This window comes from Pseudophryne corroboree, chromosome 7, assembly GCF_028390025.1.
Source record: "Pseudophryne corroboree isolate aPseCor3 chromosome 7, aPseCor3.hap2, whole genome shotgun sequence".
In the NCBI taxonomy this organism is placed as follows: domain Eukaryota; kingdom Metazoa; phylum Chordata; class Amphibia; order Anura; family Myobatrachidae; genus Pseudophryne; species Pseudophryne corroboree.
The window spans coordinates 1408840-1428914 of NC_086450.1; the positions used below are offsets into that span (position 1 = coordinate 1408840).

Here is a 20075-nt window from a genome sequence, read left to right on the forward strand (position 1 = left end):
GTCAGCACATCCAACTGTCACTGTATCCAACACACACTCACGTAACGTCAGCACATCCGACTGTCACTGTATACAACACACACTCACGTAACGTCAGCACATCCGACTGTCACTGTATACAACACACACTCACGTAACGTCAGCACATCCGACTGTCACTGTATCCAACACACACTCACGTAACATCAGCGCAACCGACTGTCACTGTATCCAACACACACTCACGTAGTATCAGCACATCCGACTGTCACTGTATCCAACACACACTCACGTAACGTCAGCACATCCGACTGTCACTGTATCCAACACACACTCACGTAACGTCAGCACATCCGACTGTCACTGTATCCAACACACACTCACGTAACGTCAGCACATCCGACTGTCACTGTATCCAACACACACTCACGTAACGTCAGCACATCCGACTGTCACTGTATCCAACACACACGTAACGTCAGCACATCCGACTGTCACTGTATCCAACACACACTCACATAACGTCAGCAAGTCCGACTGTCACTGTATCCAACACACACTCACGTAACGTCAGCACGTCCGACTGTCACTGTATCCAACACACACTCACGTAACGTCAGCACGTCCGACTGTCACTGTATCCAACACACACTCACGTAACGTCCGCACGTCCGACTGTCACTGTATCCAACACACACTCACGTAACGTCAGCACGGCCGACTGTCACTGTATCCAACACACACTCACGTAACGTCAGCACGTCCGACTGTCACTGTATCCAACACACACTCACGTAACATCAGCACATCCGACTGTCACTGTATCCAACACACACTCACATAACGTCAGCACGTCCGACTGTCACTGTATCCAACACACACTCACGTAACGTCCGCACGTCGACTGTCACTGTATCCAACACACACTCACGTAACATCAGCACATCCGACTGTCACTGTATCCAACACACACTCACGTAACGTCAGCACATCCGACTGTCACTGTATCCAACACACACTCACGTAACGTCAGCACATCCGACTGTCACTGTATCCAACACACACTCACGTAACGTCAGCACATCCGACTGTCACTGTATCCAACACACACTCACGTAACGTCAGCACATCCGACTGTCACTGTATCCAACACACACTCACGTAACGTCAGCACATCCGACTGTCACTGTATACAACACACACTCACGTAACGTCAGCACATCCGACTGTCACTGTATACAACACACACTCACGTAACGTCAGCACATCCGACTGTCACTGTATCCAACACACACTCACGTAACATCAGCGCAACCGACTGTCACTGTATCCAACACACACTCACGTAACGTCAGCACATCCGACTGTCGCTGTATCCAACACACACTCACGTAACGTCAGCACATCCGACTGTCACTGTATCCAACACACACTCACGTAACGTCAGCACATCTGACTGTCACTGTATCCAACACACACTCACATAACGTCAGCACGTCCGACTGTCACTGTATCCAACACACACTCACGTAACGTCCGCACGTCGACTGTCACTGTATCCAACACACACTCACGTAACATCAGCACATCCGACTGTCACTGTATCCAACACACACTCACGTAACGTCAGCACATCCGACTGTCACTGTATACAACACACACTCACGTAACGTCAGCACATCCGACTGTCACTGTATCCAACACACACTCACGTAACGTCAGCACATCCGACTGTCACTGTATCCAACACACACTCACGTAACGTCAGCACATCCCACTGTCACTGTATCCAACACACACTCACGTAACATCAGCACATCCGACTGTCACTGTATCAACACACACTCACGTAACGTCAGCACATCCGACTGTCACTGTATCAACACACACTCACGTAACGTCAGCACATCTGACTGTCACTGTATCCAACACTCACTCACATAACGTCAGCACATCCGACTGTCACTGTATTCAACACACACTCACGTAACGTCAGCACATCTGACTGTCACTGTATCCAACACACACTCACGTAACGTCAGCACGTCCAACTGTCACTGTATCCAACACACACTCACGTAACGTCAGAACGTCCAACTGTCACTGTATACAACACACACTCACGTAACGTCAGCACATCCGACTGTCACTGTATTCAACACACACTCACGTAACGTCAGCACATCTGACTGTCACTGTATCCAACACACACTCACATAACGTCAGCACATCCGACTGTCACTGTATTCAACACACACTCACGTAACGTCAGCACATCTGACTGTCACTGTATCCAACACACACTCACGTAACGTCAGCACGTCCAACTGTCACTGTATCCAACACACACTCACATAACGTCAGCACGTCCGACTGTCACTGTATCCAACACACACTCACGTAACGTCAGCACATCCGACTGTCACTGTATACAACACACACTCACGTAACGTCAGCACGTCCAACTGTCACTGTATACAACACACACTCACGTAACGTCAGCACGTCCAACTGTCACTGTATCCAACACACACTCACGTATGTCAGCAAATCCGACTGTCTCTGTATCCAACACACACTCACGTAGTATCAGCACGTCCGACTATCACTGTATCCAACACACACTCACTTAGTATCAGCATGTCCGACTGTCACTGTATCCAACACACACTCACGTAACGTCAGCACGTCCGACTGTCACTGTATCCAACACACACTCACGTAACATCAGCACATCCGACTGTCACTGTATCCAACACACACTCACGTAACGTCAGCACATCTGACTGTCACTGTATCCAACACACACTCACGTAACGTCAGCACATCCGACTGTCACTGTATTCAACACACACTCACGTAACGTCAGCACATCTGACTGTCACTGTATCCAACACACACTCACGTAACGTCAGCACGTCCAACTGTCACTGTATCCAACACACACTCACATAACGTCAGCACGTCCGACTGTCACTGTATCCAACACACACTCACGTAACGTCAGCACATCCGACTGTCACTGTATACAACACACACTCACGTAACGTCAGCACGTCCAACTGTCACTGTATACAACACACACTCACGTAACGTCAGCACGTCCAACTGTCACTGTATCCAACACACACTCACGTATGTCAGCAAATCCGACTGTCTCTGTATCCAACACACACTCACGTAGTATCAGCACGTCCGACTATCACTGTATCCAACACACACTCACTTAGTATCAGCATGTCCGACTGTCACTGTATCCAACACACACTCACGTAACGTCAGCACGTCCGACTGTCACTGTATCCAACGCACACTCACGTAACATCAGCACATCCGACTGTCACTGTATCCAACACACACTCACGTAACGTCCGCACGTCAACTGTCACTGTATCCAACACACACTCACGTAACGTCAGCACATCCGACTGTCACTGTATCCAACACACACTCACGTAACGTCAGCACGTCCAACTGTCACTGTATCCAACACACACTCACGTAACGTCAGCACATCCAACTGTCACTGTATCCAACACACACTCACGTAACGTCAGCAGGTCCAACTGTCACTGTATCCAACACACACTCACATTACGGCCGCACGTCCGACTGTCACTGTATCCAACACACACTCACGTAACGTCCGCACGTCCGACTGTCACTGTATCCAACACACACTCACGTAACGTCAGCACATCCAACTGTCACTGTATACAACACACACTCACGTAACGTCCGCACGTACGACTGTCACTGTATCCAACACACACTCACGTAACGTCAGTATGTCCAACTGTCACTGTATCCAACACACACTCACGTAACGTCAGCACATCCAACTGTCACTGTATACAACACACACTCACGTAACGTCAGCACGTCCGACTGTCACTGTATCCAACACACACTCACGTAACGTCAGCACATCCGACTGTCACTGTATCCAACACACACTCACGTAACGTCAGCACGTCCGACTGTCACTGTATCCAACACACACTCACGTATGTCAGCAAATCCGACTGTCTCTGTATCCAACACACACTCACGTAACGTCAGCACATCCGACTGTCACTGTATCCAACACACACTCACGTAGTATCAGCACGTCCGACTATCACTGTATCCAACACACACTCACGTAACGTCAGCACGTCCGACTGTCACTGTATCCAACACACACTCACGTAACGTCCGCACGTCGACTGTCACTGTATCCAACACACACTCACGTAACGTCAGCACAACCGACTGTCACTGTATCCAACACACACTCACGTAACGTCAGCACATCCGACTGTCACTGTATCCAACACACACTCACGTATGTCAGCAAATCCGACTGTCTCTGTATCCAACACACACTCACGTAGTATCAGCACGTCCAACTGTCACTGTATCCAACACACACTCACGTAACATCAGCACGTCCGACTATCACTGTATCCAACACACACTCACGTAGTATCAGCACGTCCGACTGTCACTGTATCCAACACACACTCACGTAACGTCAGCACATCCGACTGTCACTGTATCCAACACACACTCACGTAACGTCAGCACGTCCAACTGTCACTGTATCCAACACACACTCACGTAACGTCAGCACGTCCGACTGTCACTGTATCCAACACACACTCACGTAACGTCAGCACGTCCGACTGTCACTGTATCCAACACACACTCACGTAACGTCAGCACATCCAACTGTCACTGTATACAACACACACTCACGTAACGTCAGCACGTCCGACTGTCACTGTATCCAACACACACTCACGTAACGTCAGCACGTCCGACTGTCACTGTATCCAACACACACTCACGTAACGTCAGCACATCCAACTGTCACTGTATCCAACACACACTCACGTAACGTCAGCACGTCCGACTGTCACTGTATCCAACACACACTCACGTAACGTCAGCACGTCCGACTGTCACTGTATCCAACACACACTCACGTAACGTCAGCACATCCAACTGTCACTGTATACAACACACACTCACGTAACGTCAGCACGTCCGACTGTCACTGTATCCAACACACACTCACGTAACGTCAGTATGTCCAACTGTCACTGTATCCAACACACACTCACGTAACGTCAGCACGTCCGACTGTCACTGTATCCAACACACACTCACGTAACGTCAGCACATCCAACTGTCACTGTATACAACACACACTCACGTAACGTCAGCACGTCCGACTGTCACTGTATCCAACACACACTCACGTAACGTCAGCACATCCGACTGTCACTGTATACAACACACACTCACGTAACGTCAGCACGTCCGACTGTCACTGTATCCAACACACACTCACGTAACGTCAGCACATCCGACTGTCACTGTATCCAACACACACTCACGTAGTATCAGCACGTCCGACTATCACTGTATCCAACACACACTCACGTAACGTCAGCACATCCGACTGTCACTGTATACAACACACACTCACGTAACGTCAGCACGTCCGACTGTCACTGTATCCAACACACACTCACGTAACGTCAGCACATCCGACTGTCACTGTATCCAACACACACTCACGTAACGTCAGCACGTCTGACTGTCACTGTATCCAACACACACTCACGTGACATCAGCACATCCGACTGTCACTGTATCCAACACACACTCACGTAACGTCAGCACATCCGACTGTCACTGTATCCAACACACACTCACATAACGTCAGCACGTCCGACTGTCACTGTATCCAACACACACTCACGTAACGTCAGCACATCCGACTGTCACTGTATTCAACACACACTCACGTAACGTCAGCACATCCGACTGTCACTGTATCCAACACACACTCACGTAACGTCAGCACATCCGACTGTCACTGTATCCAACACACACTCACGTAACGTCAGCACGTCCGACTGTCACTGTATCCAACACACACTCACGTAACGTCCGCACGTCGACTGTCACTGTATCCAACACACACTCACGTAACGTCAGCACATCCGACTGTCACTGTATCCAACACACACTCACGTAACGTCAGCACATCCGACTGTCACTGTATCCAACACACACTCACGTAACGTCAGCACGTCCGACTGTCACTGTATCCAACACACACTCACGTAACGTCCGCACGTCGACTGTCACTGTATCCAACACACACTCACGTAACGTCAGCACATCCGACTGTCACTGTATCCAACACACACTCACGTAACGTCAGCACATCCGACTGTCACTGTATCCAACACACACTCACGTAACGTCAGCACATCCGACTGTCGCTGCATCCAACACACACTCACGTAACGTCAGCACGTCCCACTGTCACTGTATCCAACACACACTCACGTAACGTCAGCACATCCGACTGTCGCTGTATCCAACACACACTCACGTAACGTCAGCACAACCGACTGTCACTGTATACAACACACACTCACGTAACGTCAGCACATCCGACTGTCACTGTATCCAACACACACTCACGTAACGTCAGCACATCCGACTGTCACTGTATCCAACACACACTCACGTAACGTCAGCACATCCGACTGTCACTGTATCCAACACAAACTCACGTAACGTCAGCACATCCGACTGTCACTGTATACAACACACACTCACGTAACGTCAGCACATCCGACTGTCACTGTATCCAACACACACTCACGTAACGTCAGCACATCCGACTGTCACTGTATCCAACACACACTCACGTAACGTCAGCACATCCGACTGTCACTGTATCCAACACACACTCACGTAACGTCAGCACATCCGACTGTCTCTGTATCCAACACACACTCACGTAACGTCAGCACAACCGACTGTCACTGTATCCAACAAACACTCACGTAACGTCAGCACATCCGACTGTCACTGTATCCAACACACACTCACGTAACGTCAGCACATCCGACTGTCACTGTATCCAACACACACTCACGTAACGTCAGCACGTCCGACTGTCACTGTATCCAACACACACTCACGTATGTCAGCAAATCCGACTGTCTCTGTATCCAACACACACTCACGTAACGTCAGCACATCCGACTGTCACTGTATCCAACACACACTCACGTAGTATCAGCACGTCCGACTATCACTGTATCCAACACACACTCACGTAACGTCAGCACGTCCGACTGTCACTGTATCCAACACACACTCACGTAACGTCCGCACGTCGACTGTCACTGTATCCAACACACACTCACATAACGTCAGCACGTCCGACTGTCACTGTATCCAACACACACTCACGTAACGTCAGCACATCCGACTGTCACTGTATCCAACACACACTCACGTATGTCAGCAAATCCGACTGTCTCTGTATCCAACACACACTCACGTAGTATCAGCACGTCCAACTGTCACTGTATCCAACACACACTCACGTAACATCAGCACGTCCGACTATCACTGTATCCAACACACACTCACGTAGTATCAGCACGTCCGACTGTCACTGTATCCAACACACACTCACGTAACGTCAGCACATCCGACTGTCACTGTATCCAACACACACTCACGTAACGTCAGCACGTCCAACTGTCACTGTATCCAACACACACTCACGTAACGTCAGCACGTCCGACTGTCACTGTATCCAACACACACTCACGTAACGTCAGCACGTCCGACTGTCACTGTATCCAACACACACTCACGTAACGTCAGCACATCCAACTGTCACTGTATACAACACACACTCACGTAACGTCAGCACGTCCGACTGTCACTGTATCCAACACACACTCACGTAACGTCAGCACGTCCGACTGTCACTGTATCCAACACACACTCACGTAACGTCAGCACATCCAACTGTCACTGTATCCAACACACACTCACGTAACGTCAGCACGTCCGACTGTCACTGTATCCAACACACACTCACGTAACGTCAGCACGTCCGACTGTCACTGTATCCAACACACACTCACGTAACGTCAGCACATCCAACTGTCACTGTATACAACACACACTCACGTAACGTCAGCACGTCCGACTGTCACTGTATCCAACACACACACTCACGTAACGTCAGTATGTCCAACTGTCACTGTATCCAACACACACTCACGTAACGTCAGCACGTCCGACTGTCACTGTATCCAACACACACTCACGTAACGTCAGCACATCCAACTGTCACTGTATACAACACACACTCACGTAACGTCAGCACGTCCGACTGTCACTGTATCCAACACACACTCACGTAACGTCAGCACGTCCGACTGTCACTGTATACAACACACACTCACGTAACGTCAGCACGTCCGACTGTCACTGTATCCAACACACACTCACGTAACGTCAGCACATCCGACTGTCACTGTATCCAACACACACTCACGTAGTATCAGCACGTCCGACTATCACTGTATCCAACACACACTCACGTAACGTCAGCACATCCGACTGTCACTGTATACAACACACACTCACGTAACGTCAGCACGTCCGACTGTCACTGTATCCAACACACACTCACGTAACGTCAGCACATCCGACTGTCACTGTATCCAACACACACTCACGTAACGTCAGCACGTCCGACTGTCACTGTATCCAACACACACTCACGTAACGTCAGCACATCCGACTGTCACTGTATCCAACACACACTCACGTAACGTCAGCACATCCAACTGTCACTGTATCCAACACACACTCACGTGACATCAGCACATCCGACTGTCACTGTATCCAACACACACTCACGTAACGTCAGCACATCCGACTGTCACTGTATCCAACACACACTCACATAACGTCAGCACGTCCGACTGTCACTGTATCCAACACACACTCACGTAACGTCAGCACATCCGACTGTCACTGTATTCAACACACACTCACGTAACGTCAGCACATCCGACTGTCACTGTATCCAACACACACTCACGTAACGTCAGCACATCCGACTGTCACTGTATACAACACACACTCACGTAACGTCAGCACGTCCGACTGTCACTGTATCCAACACACACTCACGTAACGTCAGCACATCCGACTGTCACTGTATCCAACACACACTCACGTAACGTCAGCACGTCCGACTGTCACTGTATCCAACACACACTCACGTAACGTCCGCACGTCGACTGTCACTGTATCCAACACACACTCACGTAACGTCAGCACATCCGACTGTCACTGTATCCAACACACACTCACGTAACGTCAGCACATCCGACTGTCACTGTATCCAACACACACTCACGTAACGTCAGCACATCCGACTGTCGCTGCATCCAACACACACTCACGTAACGTCAGCACGTCCCACTGTCACTGTATCCAACACACACTCACGTAACGTCAGCACATCCGACTGTCGCTGTATCCAACACACACTCACGTAACGTCAGCACAACCGACTGTCACTGTATACAACACACACTCACGTAACGTCAGCACATCCGACTGTCACTGTATCCAACACACACTCACGTAACGTCAGCACATCCGACTGTCACTGTATCCAACACACACTCACGTAACGTCAGCACATCCGACTGTCACTGTATCCAACACACACTCACGTAACGTCAGCACATCCGACTGTCACTGTATCCAACACACACTCACGTAACGTCAGCACATCCGACTGTCACTGTATCCAACACACACTCACGTAACGTCAGCACAACCGACTGTCACTGTATCCAACACACACTCACGTAACGTCCGCACATCCGACTGTCACTGTATACAACACACACTCACGTAACGTCAGCACATCCGACTGTCACTGTATACAACACACACTCACGTAACGTCAGCACATCCAACTGTCACTGTATACAATACACACTCACGTAACGTCAGCACATCCGACTGTCACTGTATCCAACACACACTCACGTAACGTCAGCACATCCAACTGTCACTGTATACAATACACACTCACGTAACGTCAGCACATCCGACTGTCACTGTATACAACACACACTCACGTAACGTCAGCACATCCAACTGTCACTGTATACAATACACACTCACGTAACGTCAGCACATCCGACTGTCACTGTATCCAACACACACTCACGTAACGTCAGCACATCCGACTGTCACTGTATCCAACACACACTCACGTAACGTCAGCACATCCGACTGTCACTGTATCCAACACACACTCACGTAACGTCAGCACATCCGACTGTCTCTGTATCCAACACACACTCACGTAACGTCAGCACAACCGACTGTCACTGTATCCAACAAACACTCACGTAACGTCAGCACATCCCACTGTCACTGTATCCAACACACACTCACGTAACGTCAGCACGTCCCACTGTCACTGTATCCAACACACACTCACGTAACGTCAGCACGTCCCACTGTCACTGTATCCAACACACACTCACGTAACGTCAGCACGTCCCACTGTCACTGTATCCAACACACACTCACGTAACGTCAGCACGTCCCACTGTCACTGTATCCAACACACACTCACGTAACGTCAGCACGTCCCACTGTCACTGTATCCAACACACACTCACGTAACGTCAGCACAACCGACTGTCACTGTATCCAACAAACACTCACGTAACGTCAGCACATCCGACTGTCACTGTATCCAACACACACTCACGTAACGTCAGCACATCCCACTGTCACTGTATCCAACACACACTCACGTAACGTCAGCACATCCGACTGTCACTGTATCCAACACACACTCACGTAACGTCAGCACATCCGACTGTCGCTGCATCCAACACACACTCACGTAACGTCAGCACATCCGACTGTCACTGTATCCAACACACACTCACGTAACGTCAGCACATCCGACTGTCACTGTATCCAACACACACTCACGTAATGTCAGCACATCCGACTGTCACTGTATCCAACACACACTCACGTAACATCAGCACATCCGACTGTCACTGTATCCAACACACACTCACGTAACGTCAGCACATCCGACTGTCGCTGCATCCAACACACACTCACGTAACGTCAGCACATCCGACTGTCACTGTATCCAACACACACTCACGTTATGTCAGTCCAACTGCAGCTCCAACCCTAGCATCCACTCCCCAGTGACATCACATAACACTATGGGGAATCCTCACATTAACCTCACAGTATCCTGCAAAGCTTATATGATGTTTGGGCATTTAGGGCACCTTCCCTTCCAACACTATGGGGTAAATTTACTAAGATGGGAGTTCTATATAAGATGGGATGTTGCCCATAGCAACCAATCAGATTCTACTTCTCATTTATCTATCACCTTCTAGAAGATAATACCTGGAATCTGATTGGTTGCTATGGGCAACATTACACACACACACACACACACACACACACACAACGTGCCTGTTGGTTACACAGTGATCAGCATCAACGTGCGGTTGCAGCATTTCCCTGGCGTAGAGATCGGACAACAGATGTCTGCAAGTGCGTAACTCAGCGTAGCCCGCAGTTCCGTCTACACGCCCTGCCCAAACCTACGCTACAGTTGCCACCCAGGTACACCCACTCGGCCGCAAGTGGTCGGACTCACCTGTACGTGTGTGCGCTCGGCTACAGCGCCAGCCTCATATCCCGCCATTACTGACTGCATCACAGATCAGATATTAGCAAATGAAAAATGGAAATAAAAAAGGTTGATATAATTATGTCTTTAACATGACAATGGAATCCCTACATGCAAAAAATGTCAGGAGAAGAATCTGCACATAAACAAAATAATTGTGTACAATGATGTGTAATAGTAGCCGATCATATTCCAGCCACAATCCCACATCTACACCATAGGAACCATTATACCCCCGGGGTCTCATGGTGATTTATTGGTGAGTACTGTACCTCTATCACAATTACCCCCCAAACGCGTAGGGCAGATACTCAGTGTCCTGTGCTCACATAACCTCTGCCACCGATTGTAAGTGCCATGTTGTTATTACACATTACTTGTGGGACGGGTATTGGGGGGGGGGGGGGGTTGGGGGGGGGGGGGTGTAACAATGTCCCTCTGCTGTCCCAGCTCATCTTCATCTTCATCCTCACAGGCAAACGGCGGCTCTGGAGCAACAGCTGCAGTTTAATCGAGGGCTTCTGAAGGAATCTCTTGGCATGGACCAGACCCAAGGAGTCTCCAGGCCGTGGGTGTTCTCTTATTTTGAGTTTCTGGAGCTGCTCGGGCTGCCTCTCCCGGTAGAAGGGGAGTAATACAAAGACGTACAAAGAGGATGGATTAGCTATGGAGCGAATGATCAGTATGGAGCAGAATGTCTTCTAGCAAAAGGGAAGCAGAAACTAAGCATTCCCCTTATACCGCCTCCCCTGACCTGGCGCGGCATTCCCCTTATACCGCCTCCCCGGATCTGGTGCGGCATTCTCCTCACACTGTCTCCCCTGACCTGGCGCGGCATTCCCCTTATACCGCCTCACCGGATCTGGTGCGGCATTCTCCTTACACCGTCCCCCCTGACCTGGCGCGACATTCTCCTTACACCGTCCCCCCTGACCTGGCGCAGCATTCTCCTTACACCGTCCCCCCTGACCTGGCGCGGCATTCTCCTTACGCCATCCCACCTGATCTAGCGCTGCATTCTCCATACACCACCTCCCCTCACCTGGCACGGTATTCTCCTTACACCGCCTCCCCTGACCTGGCGCGGCATTCTCCATACACCGCCTCCCCTGACCTGGCGCGGCATTCTCCTCACACCGCCTCCCCTGACCTGGCATTCTCCATATACCACCTCCCCTGACCTGGCGCGGCATTCTCCTTACACCGCCTCCCCTGACGTATCACAAGTCTTTTTAGTACCAGTGTCCCTGTCATAGGTATTGCATATGTCATACATTCAGTGTATCAGTGCTTCTGAAACGCCATCCACATACTGATGGTTAAATGTAAATGACTGAGTTACTAATGAAGTCACCTGTGGTCAAGCACGGATATACTTACACCCTGGACTGTTAATGTGTTTTGAGGACTTAGTCTGAGGAAGACGGATGTGGAGCACAGTCCGGCCGTTATATGGGTGTGGCGGCTCCTGGGAGCACTTCCTGCGGCCTGTTCTAGAACAGCTGCTCACACAGCGCTTCTGTCTCCCCGCAATCAGCGCTGAAAGCAGCGGGATCATGATACTGAATGGTGGGGAATACAAAATATACACAGCGCTACAATTATTAATAATCTTCTGATGTAGACTGTATAACTAATAGAATAAATCTACATATATATATATACTGATGTAAAATGTATAGCAAATAGTATAAATATATATATATATATATATATATTCTGATGTAGAATGTATAGCTAATAGTATGAATCTGTGATTATGCAAAGTGGCACTATATTCTATAATTGTTCTGTTCAATTTATTATAATGAATGGTTATGCTCTGAAAACACAATGTATCACTCAAACATGGATGGATTTATCGCTCTCTACCTATCTATCTATCTATATATATATATATATATATATATATATATATAAAATAAGATTTTAAACCTACCGGTAAATCTTTTTCTCCTAGTCCGTAGAGGATGCTGGGGACTCCGTAAGGACCATGGGGTATAGACGGGCTCTGCAGGAGACATGGGCACTATAAAGAACTTTAGAATGGGTGTGCACTGGCTCCTCCCTCTATGCCCCTCCTCCAGACCTCAGTTAGAGAAACTGTGCCCAGAGGAGATGATTTTGTTAATCTAAGGGCAAGATTCATACCAGCCCACACCATACACACCGTATAACATGGTATATACTAAACCAGTTAACAGCATGAACAAAACAGCATCAGCCAGAGACTGATCTCAACTGTAACATAACCCTTATGTAAGCAACAACTATATACAAGTCTTGCAGAAATATGTCGGCACTGGGACGGGCGCCCAGCATCCTCTACGGACTAGAAGAAAAAAATTTACCGGTCGGTTTAAAATCTTATTTTCTCTGACGTCCTAGTGGATGCTGGGACTCCGTAAGGACCATGGGGTTTATACCAAAGCTCCCAATCGGGCGGGAGAGTGCGTATGACTCTGCAGCACCGATTGAGCAAATGCGAGGTGCTCGTCAGCCAGGGTATCAAACTTATAGAATTTTGCAAAAGTGTTTGAACCCGACCAAGTCGCTGTTCAGCAAAGCTGTAATGCCGAGATGCCTCGGGCAGCCGCCCAAGAAGAGCCCCCCTTCCTCGTGGAATGGGCCTTTACCGAATTTGGTAACGGCAATCCAGCCATAGAATGAGCCTGCTGAATCGTGTTACAGATCCAGCGAGCAATAGTCTGCTTCGAAGCAGGAGCGCCAACCTTGTTGGCTGCATACAGGACAAACAGTGCCTCTGTTTTCCTAACCCTAGCCGTCCTGGCTACATAAATTTTTAAGGCCCTGACTACATCAAGGGACTTGGAATCCTCCAAGTCACCCGTAGCCACAGGCACCACAATAGGTTGGTTCATATGAAACGACGAAACCACTTTAGGCAGAAATTGAGGACGAGTCCTTAACTCTGCTCGATCCACATGGAAAATCAGATAGGGGCTCTTGTGAGACAAAACCGCCAATTCGGACACACGCCTTGCAGATGCCAAGGCCAATAACATGACCACCTTCCAAGTGAGAAATTTTAATTCAACTGTTTGAAGAGGTTCAAACCAGTGTAATTGAAGGAACTGTAATACCACGTTAAGGTCCGACAGTGCCACCGGGGGCACAAAAGGAGGTTGTATGTGCAGCACTCCCTTTACAAAAGTCTGGACTTCTGGGAGAGAAGCCAATTCCTTCTGAAAGAATATAGATAAGGCCGAAATCTGCACCTTAATGGAGCCTAACTTTAGGCCCATATCCACTCCTGTCTGTAGAAAATGGAGAAAACGACCCAGCTGAAAATCTTCCGTAGGAGCATTCTTGGCTTCACACCAAGATACATATTTCATCCAGATACGGTGATAATGCTTCGCCGTTACCTCCTTCCTAGCTTTGATTAGAGTAGGGATGACTTCCCCCGGAATACCTTTCCTAGCTAGGATTTGGTGTTCAACCGCCATGCCGTCAAACGTAACCGCGGTAAGTCTTGGAACACACAGGGCCCCTGTTGCAACAGGTCATCCCTGGGAGGAAGAGGCCACGGATCTTCTGTGATCATTTCCTGAAGATCTGAATACCAGGCCCTTCGAGGCCAATCTGGAACAATGAGTATTGTCTGCACTCTTGTTCGTCTTATGATTCTCAATATTTTTGAGATAAGTGGAAGTGGAGGGAACACATAGACCAACTGAAACACCCACGGTGTCACCAGGGCGGCCACCGCCACTGCCTGAGGGTCCCTCAACCTGGAACAATATGTCCGAAGCTTTCTGTTGAGGCGTGACGCCATCATGTCTATTTGAGGAAGTCCCCAACGACTTGTTACCTCTGCAAAGACCTCTTTATGAAGTCCCCACTCTCCTGGATGGAGATCGTGTCTGCTGAGGAAGTCTGCTTTCCAGTTGTCTACTCCCGGAATGAAGACCGCTGACAGAGCGCTTACATGATTTTCCGCCCCGCGAAGAATCCTGGTGGCTTCTGCCATTGCTGCTCTGCTCCTTGTCCCGCCCTGACGGTTCACATGCGCCACGGCTGTGACGTTGTCTGACTGGATCAGAACAGGTAGGTTGCTAAGAAGATTCTGCGCCTGTTGCAGGCCATTGTATATGGCCCTTAATTCCAGCACATTGATGTGTAGACAAGCCTCCTGGCTTGACCATATTCTCTGAAAATTTTTTCCTTGTGTGACTGCTCCCCATCCTCGGAGGCTCGCGTCCGTGGTCACAGTAACCCAATCTTGAATGCTGAACCTGCGACCCTCTAGAAGGTGAGCACTCTGGAGCTACCACAGGAGAGAGACCCTGGCCCTGGGGGGCAGGCTTATCCTCCGATGCATCTGTAGATGGGACCCTGACCACTTGTCCAGAAGATCCCACTAAAAAGTTCTCGCATGGAACCTGCCGAACGGAATGGCCTCGTAGGCCGCCACCATCTTTCCCAATACTTGAGTGCATTGATGAACTGACACTCTTTTTGGTTTCAGCAGGTCCTTGACCATGTTCTGGAGTTCCTGGGCTTTTTCCATTGGGAGAAAAACCCTCTTTTTTTCCGTGTCCAGAATCATGCCCAAAAATGACAGCCGAGTTGTCGGAACCAACTGCGACTTTGGTAGATTTAGAATCCAGCCGTGTTGTAGTACTCTCAGGGAGAGAGACACGCTTGTTAGTAACTGATCTCTTGATCTTGCCTTTATCAGGAGATCGTCCAAGTATGGGATAATTGTGACCCCCTGCTTGCGCAGGAGCACCATCATTTCCACCATTACCTTGGTGAAAATTCTCGGGGCCGTGGAAAGCCCAAACGGCAATGTCTGAAACTGGTAATGACAATCCTGTACAGCGAATCTCAGGTACGCCTGATGAGGAGGATATATGGGGACATGAAGGTATGCATCCTTTATGTCTAGTGACACCATAAAATCCCCCCCTTCCAGGCTGGAGATTACTGCCCGGAGAGATTCCATCTTGAATTTGAACCTCTTCAAATATAGGTTTAGGGATTTTAGATTCAGAAATGGTCTGACCGAGCCATCTGGCTTCGGGACCACAAATAGGGTTGAATAAAACCCTTTCCCCTGTTGCACTAGGGGAACCTTGATAATCACTTGCTGTTGACACAGCTTTTGTATGGCAGCTGAAACTATTTCCCTCTCTGGGGGGAGAAGTTGGCAAGGCCGATTTGAGAAATCGGTGTGGAGGCACATCTTCGAACTCCAGTTTGTAGCCTTGGGATACAATTTCGACCACCCAAGGATCCAAATCCGACTGAACCCAGACATGGCATTGGCTCTTGAATCCAAAAGCCCAATATCTCTCACAGCCTCTCTCATATATAACGCTGCGTCCTTGATGTGACCTAAGGTTAACAAAATACTATCTTTATCTAGGGTGTCAATGTCAGATGACAAGTTATCTGATCAAGTCACAATTGCGCTACCCACCCATGCCGACGCTACTGCAGGTCTGAGCAGGGCTCCCGTAGTCGCATAAATTGATTTTAAGGTAGTTTCGTGCCTGCGATCCGCAGGATCCTTTAGGGCCGCCGTGTCCAGGTACGGTAGTGCCACCTTTTTGGACAAGCGCGTCAAGGCCTTGTCCACCGTGGGCGAGGATTCCCACCGTAACCTGTCCTTTGAGGGGAAAGGATACGCCATAATAATTCTCTTGGGAACCTGCAGTCTCTTGTCTGGAGTTTCCCAAGCCTTCTCAAATAAAGCGTTCAGCTCATGAGATGGGGGAAACGTTACTTCAGGTTTCTTTTCCTTAAACATGGCGACCCTCGTGTCAGGGACAGAGGGGTCCTCTGTGATATGCAAAACATCTTTTATTGCAATAATCATATATTGAATACTCTTGGCCACCCTTGGGTGTAACCTTGCATCATCATATTCGACACTGGAGTCAGAATCCGTGTCGGTATCAGTGTCTGCTATCTGGGAAAAGGGACGTTTATGGGACCCTGAAGGGCCTTGTGACACCGCCAAAGCCATGGATTGACTCCCTGCTTTGTCCTTGGACTCTGCTTTGTCCAATCTCTTATGTAATAAAGTCACATTAGCATTTAAAACATTCCACATGTACAACCAATCAGGTGTCGGCTGTGCCGACGGAGACACCACCACCATCTGCTCTGCATCCTCCCTAGACGAGCCTTCCGCTTCAGACATGTCGACACACACGTACTGACACCCCCACACACACTGGGATATCTGAATATGGGGACAGACCCACAATAAGGCCCTTTGGAGAGACAGAGAGAGAGTATGCCATCTTACACCCAGCGCCACTGGATACTGAAACGGAGTCCCAGCCTGTAAAGCGCATTATATACACAATTTAGCACCAAATAAACGTGCCCCTCCCCCTCCCCTCATTTTTGCCCCGTTACTTGTACAGCAGGGGAGAGTCCGGGAGCAGCTTGCTGTGGAGAAAATGGCGCTGGTTAGTGCTGGAGGATCAAGCTCCGCCCCCTCGACGGCGGGCTTCGGTCCCGCTCTTTTTCTTTATACTGGCAGGGGATTTATTATATACTGCCTCTGCAGTATCTATTTATGTGCCAGTCTTATTTGAGGTAATTATTGCTGCCCAGGGCACCCTCCCTGCGCCCTGCACCCTTGCTGTGCCTTGTGTGTGAGCTGGGAGGAATGGCGCGCAGCGCGACCGCTGTGCGGTACCTCATGAAGAACTGAAGTCTTCTGCTGCCTTTGAAGTCTTCTTGCTTCCTATACTTACCCAGCTTCTGTCTTCCGGCTCTGTGAGGAGGACGGCGGCGCGGCTCCGGGACGAACAGCAAGGACGACACCTTTGTTCCGACCATCTCGAGCTAATGGTGTCCAGTAGCCTAAGAAGCAGAGCCTATCATTTAAGTAGGGCTGCTTCTCTCCCCTCAGTCCCACGAAGCAGGGAGCCTGTTGCCAGCAGTGCTCCCTGAAAATAAAAAACCTAACAAAAGTCTTTTCAGAGAAACTCAGTAGAGCTCCCCTGCAGTGCATCAAGTCTCCTCTGGGCACAGGATCTAACTGAGGTCTGGAGGAGGGGCATAGAGGGAGGAGCCAGTTCACACCCATCTAAAGTCTTAGAGTGCCCATGTCTCCTGCGGAGCCCGTCTATACCCCATGGTCCTTACGTAGTCCCCAGCATCCTCTAGGACGTAAGAGAAATATATATCTATTTCTATATACACACACACTAGCTGAAGTAACCGGCGTTGTCCGGGTTAAATCTTCCAGTTATTAAGTTATCAATGAGTTGGATGTAACCGTCAACATTGTAATAATAATTATCAGCTCTTCCAAAACACCCATGAGGTGGCCGCCGAGTGTCGTGTTTTGTGATGTGGGGGGGAGGGGAAGGGGAAGGGGGAGGTCACCGGTAGCCCTGACCCCCAGATTTCCTTTCCGTTCAGTTTTATAATCACTTTTACATTGCGGGGTGGGTGTAAAGTTTTCCTTCTGTTATCAATGTTGCTACTCCAAGGCTTTTGGGTACCAACATTTGTGGTCTTCCAGCCTGAATTTCAGTCCGTTATTTCAGGTCATGGAATTCTGGTTGTGTTATTACAGTTCTCTAAAGTTTTCATCCAAATCCATCCAGTGGAAGGCTCAGAATAGGCTCTCCGGGTCAAAGTTCTGTCTGGTGTCCACCAATGGGAGGTCCGACCGGGACCCTAACCCCCCCTAAAACCTGGTCCTGGACCACCTCGCATTGGTTTCATCCCTACCGGTGCAGGGGTATCCAAATGCATAACCAGACAGACAAACAGAATAATAAATTAATTATATATACATGCGATACTAGGATACACAGCACAGGATATTTGTGATTGGAAATGATAGGAATCATCTGTCGATTTTGATTCCATAAATATCACACGCTTATCTTCCATGACTGGCCAGGCATTTTCGGCTATGAGTTCATATTAGGTTACTCATTTTTAACCGATGTAAGTGTCCCAGAGCAATCGTATCTACTGATTTTTGATGTTAACTACTCAAATGAGATATACCCCTGATGAAGTCTCTGTGAGAGACGAAACGCGTTAGATTACCAGTCTTGTTGTGATGTGACCTCCAGTCTACAATCTTAGAAGGAGGAGTTTGTGAAAGAAATATCTGTACACTTGCTCTTATGTGGACCACCACTGGATGCTAGTGGTGGATGAAACGTTTTATGAACATTTATACCATTACAGTTTCAGATGGTTTTATATAAATTTTAATAAATTTGTATATTGGAACCTACGCATTGCTTTTTTAAAATAAGATTATATTTGGACATTGTGTCACTCTATTGTATAATTAGGGGTGTTATAACAGCCACAAGGCGCCAATTTCACTATTGCTGTATATCTATTGTTTTGGTCCCTCCTAACAGGGGATCTAGTGGAATAAGGCAGCATGTTCAAATTATTGAAGATCCCTACCCTAGTACTCTGAGTTGAATTAGCGCAGAAAGGGAGTTTTGTGTTGTGTATGTATGTATGTATGTATGTATATATATATATA

At 48.8% G+C, this 20075-nt stretch overlaps 1 protein-coding gene across 1 annotated transcript in view; it reads left to right on the top strand.

Annotated features, from left to right (window-relative positions):
* Positions 1 to 19811, top strand: part of KIAA2012 (KIAA2012 ortholog) — a 353000-nt gene extending 333189 nt beyond the window's left edge. Inside the window, exon 21 of the mRNA XM_063932236.1 lies at positions 12039 to 19811. Within this exon, the coding sequence (XP_063788306.1) occupies positions 12039 to 12198 (160 nt within the window). The 3' untranslated portion in view covers positions 12199 to 19811. The remainder of the gene's footprint in view (positions 1 to 12038) is intronic.
* Positions 19812 to 20075: the final 264 nt, after the last annotated feature.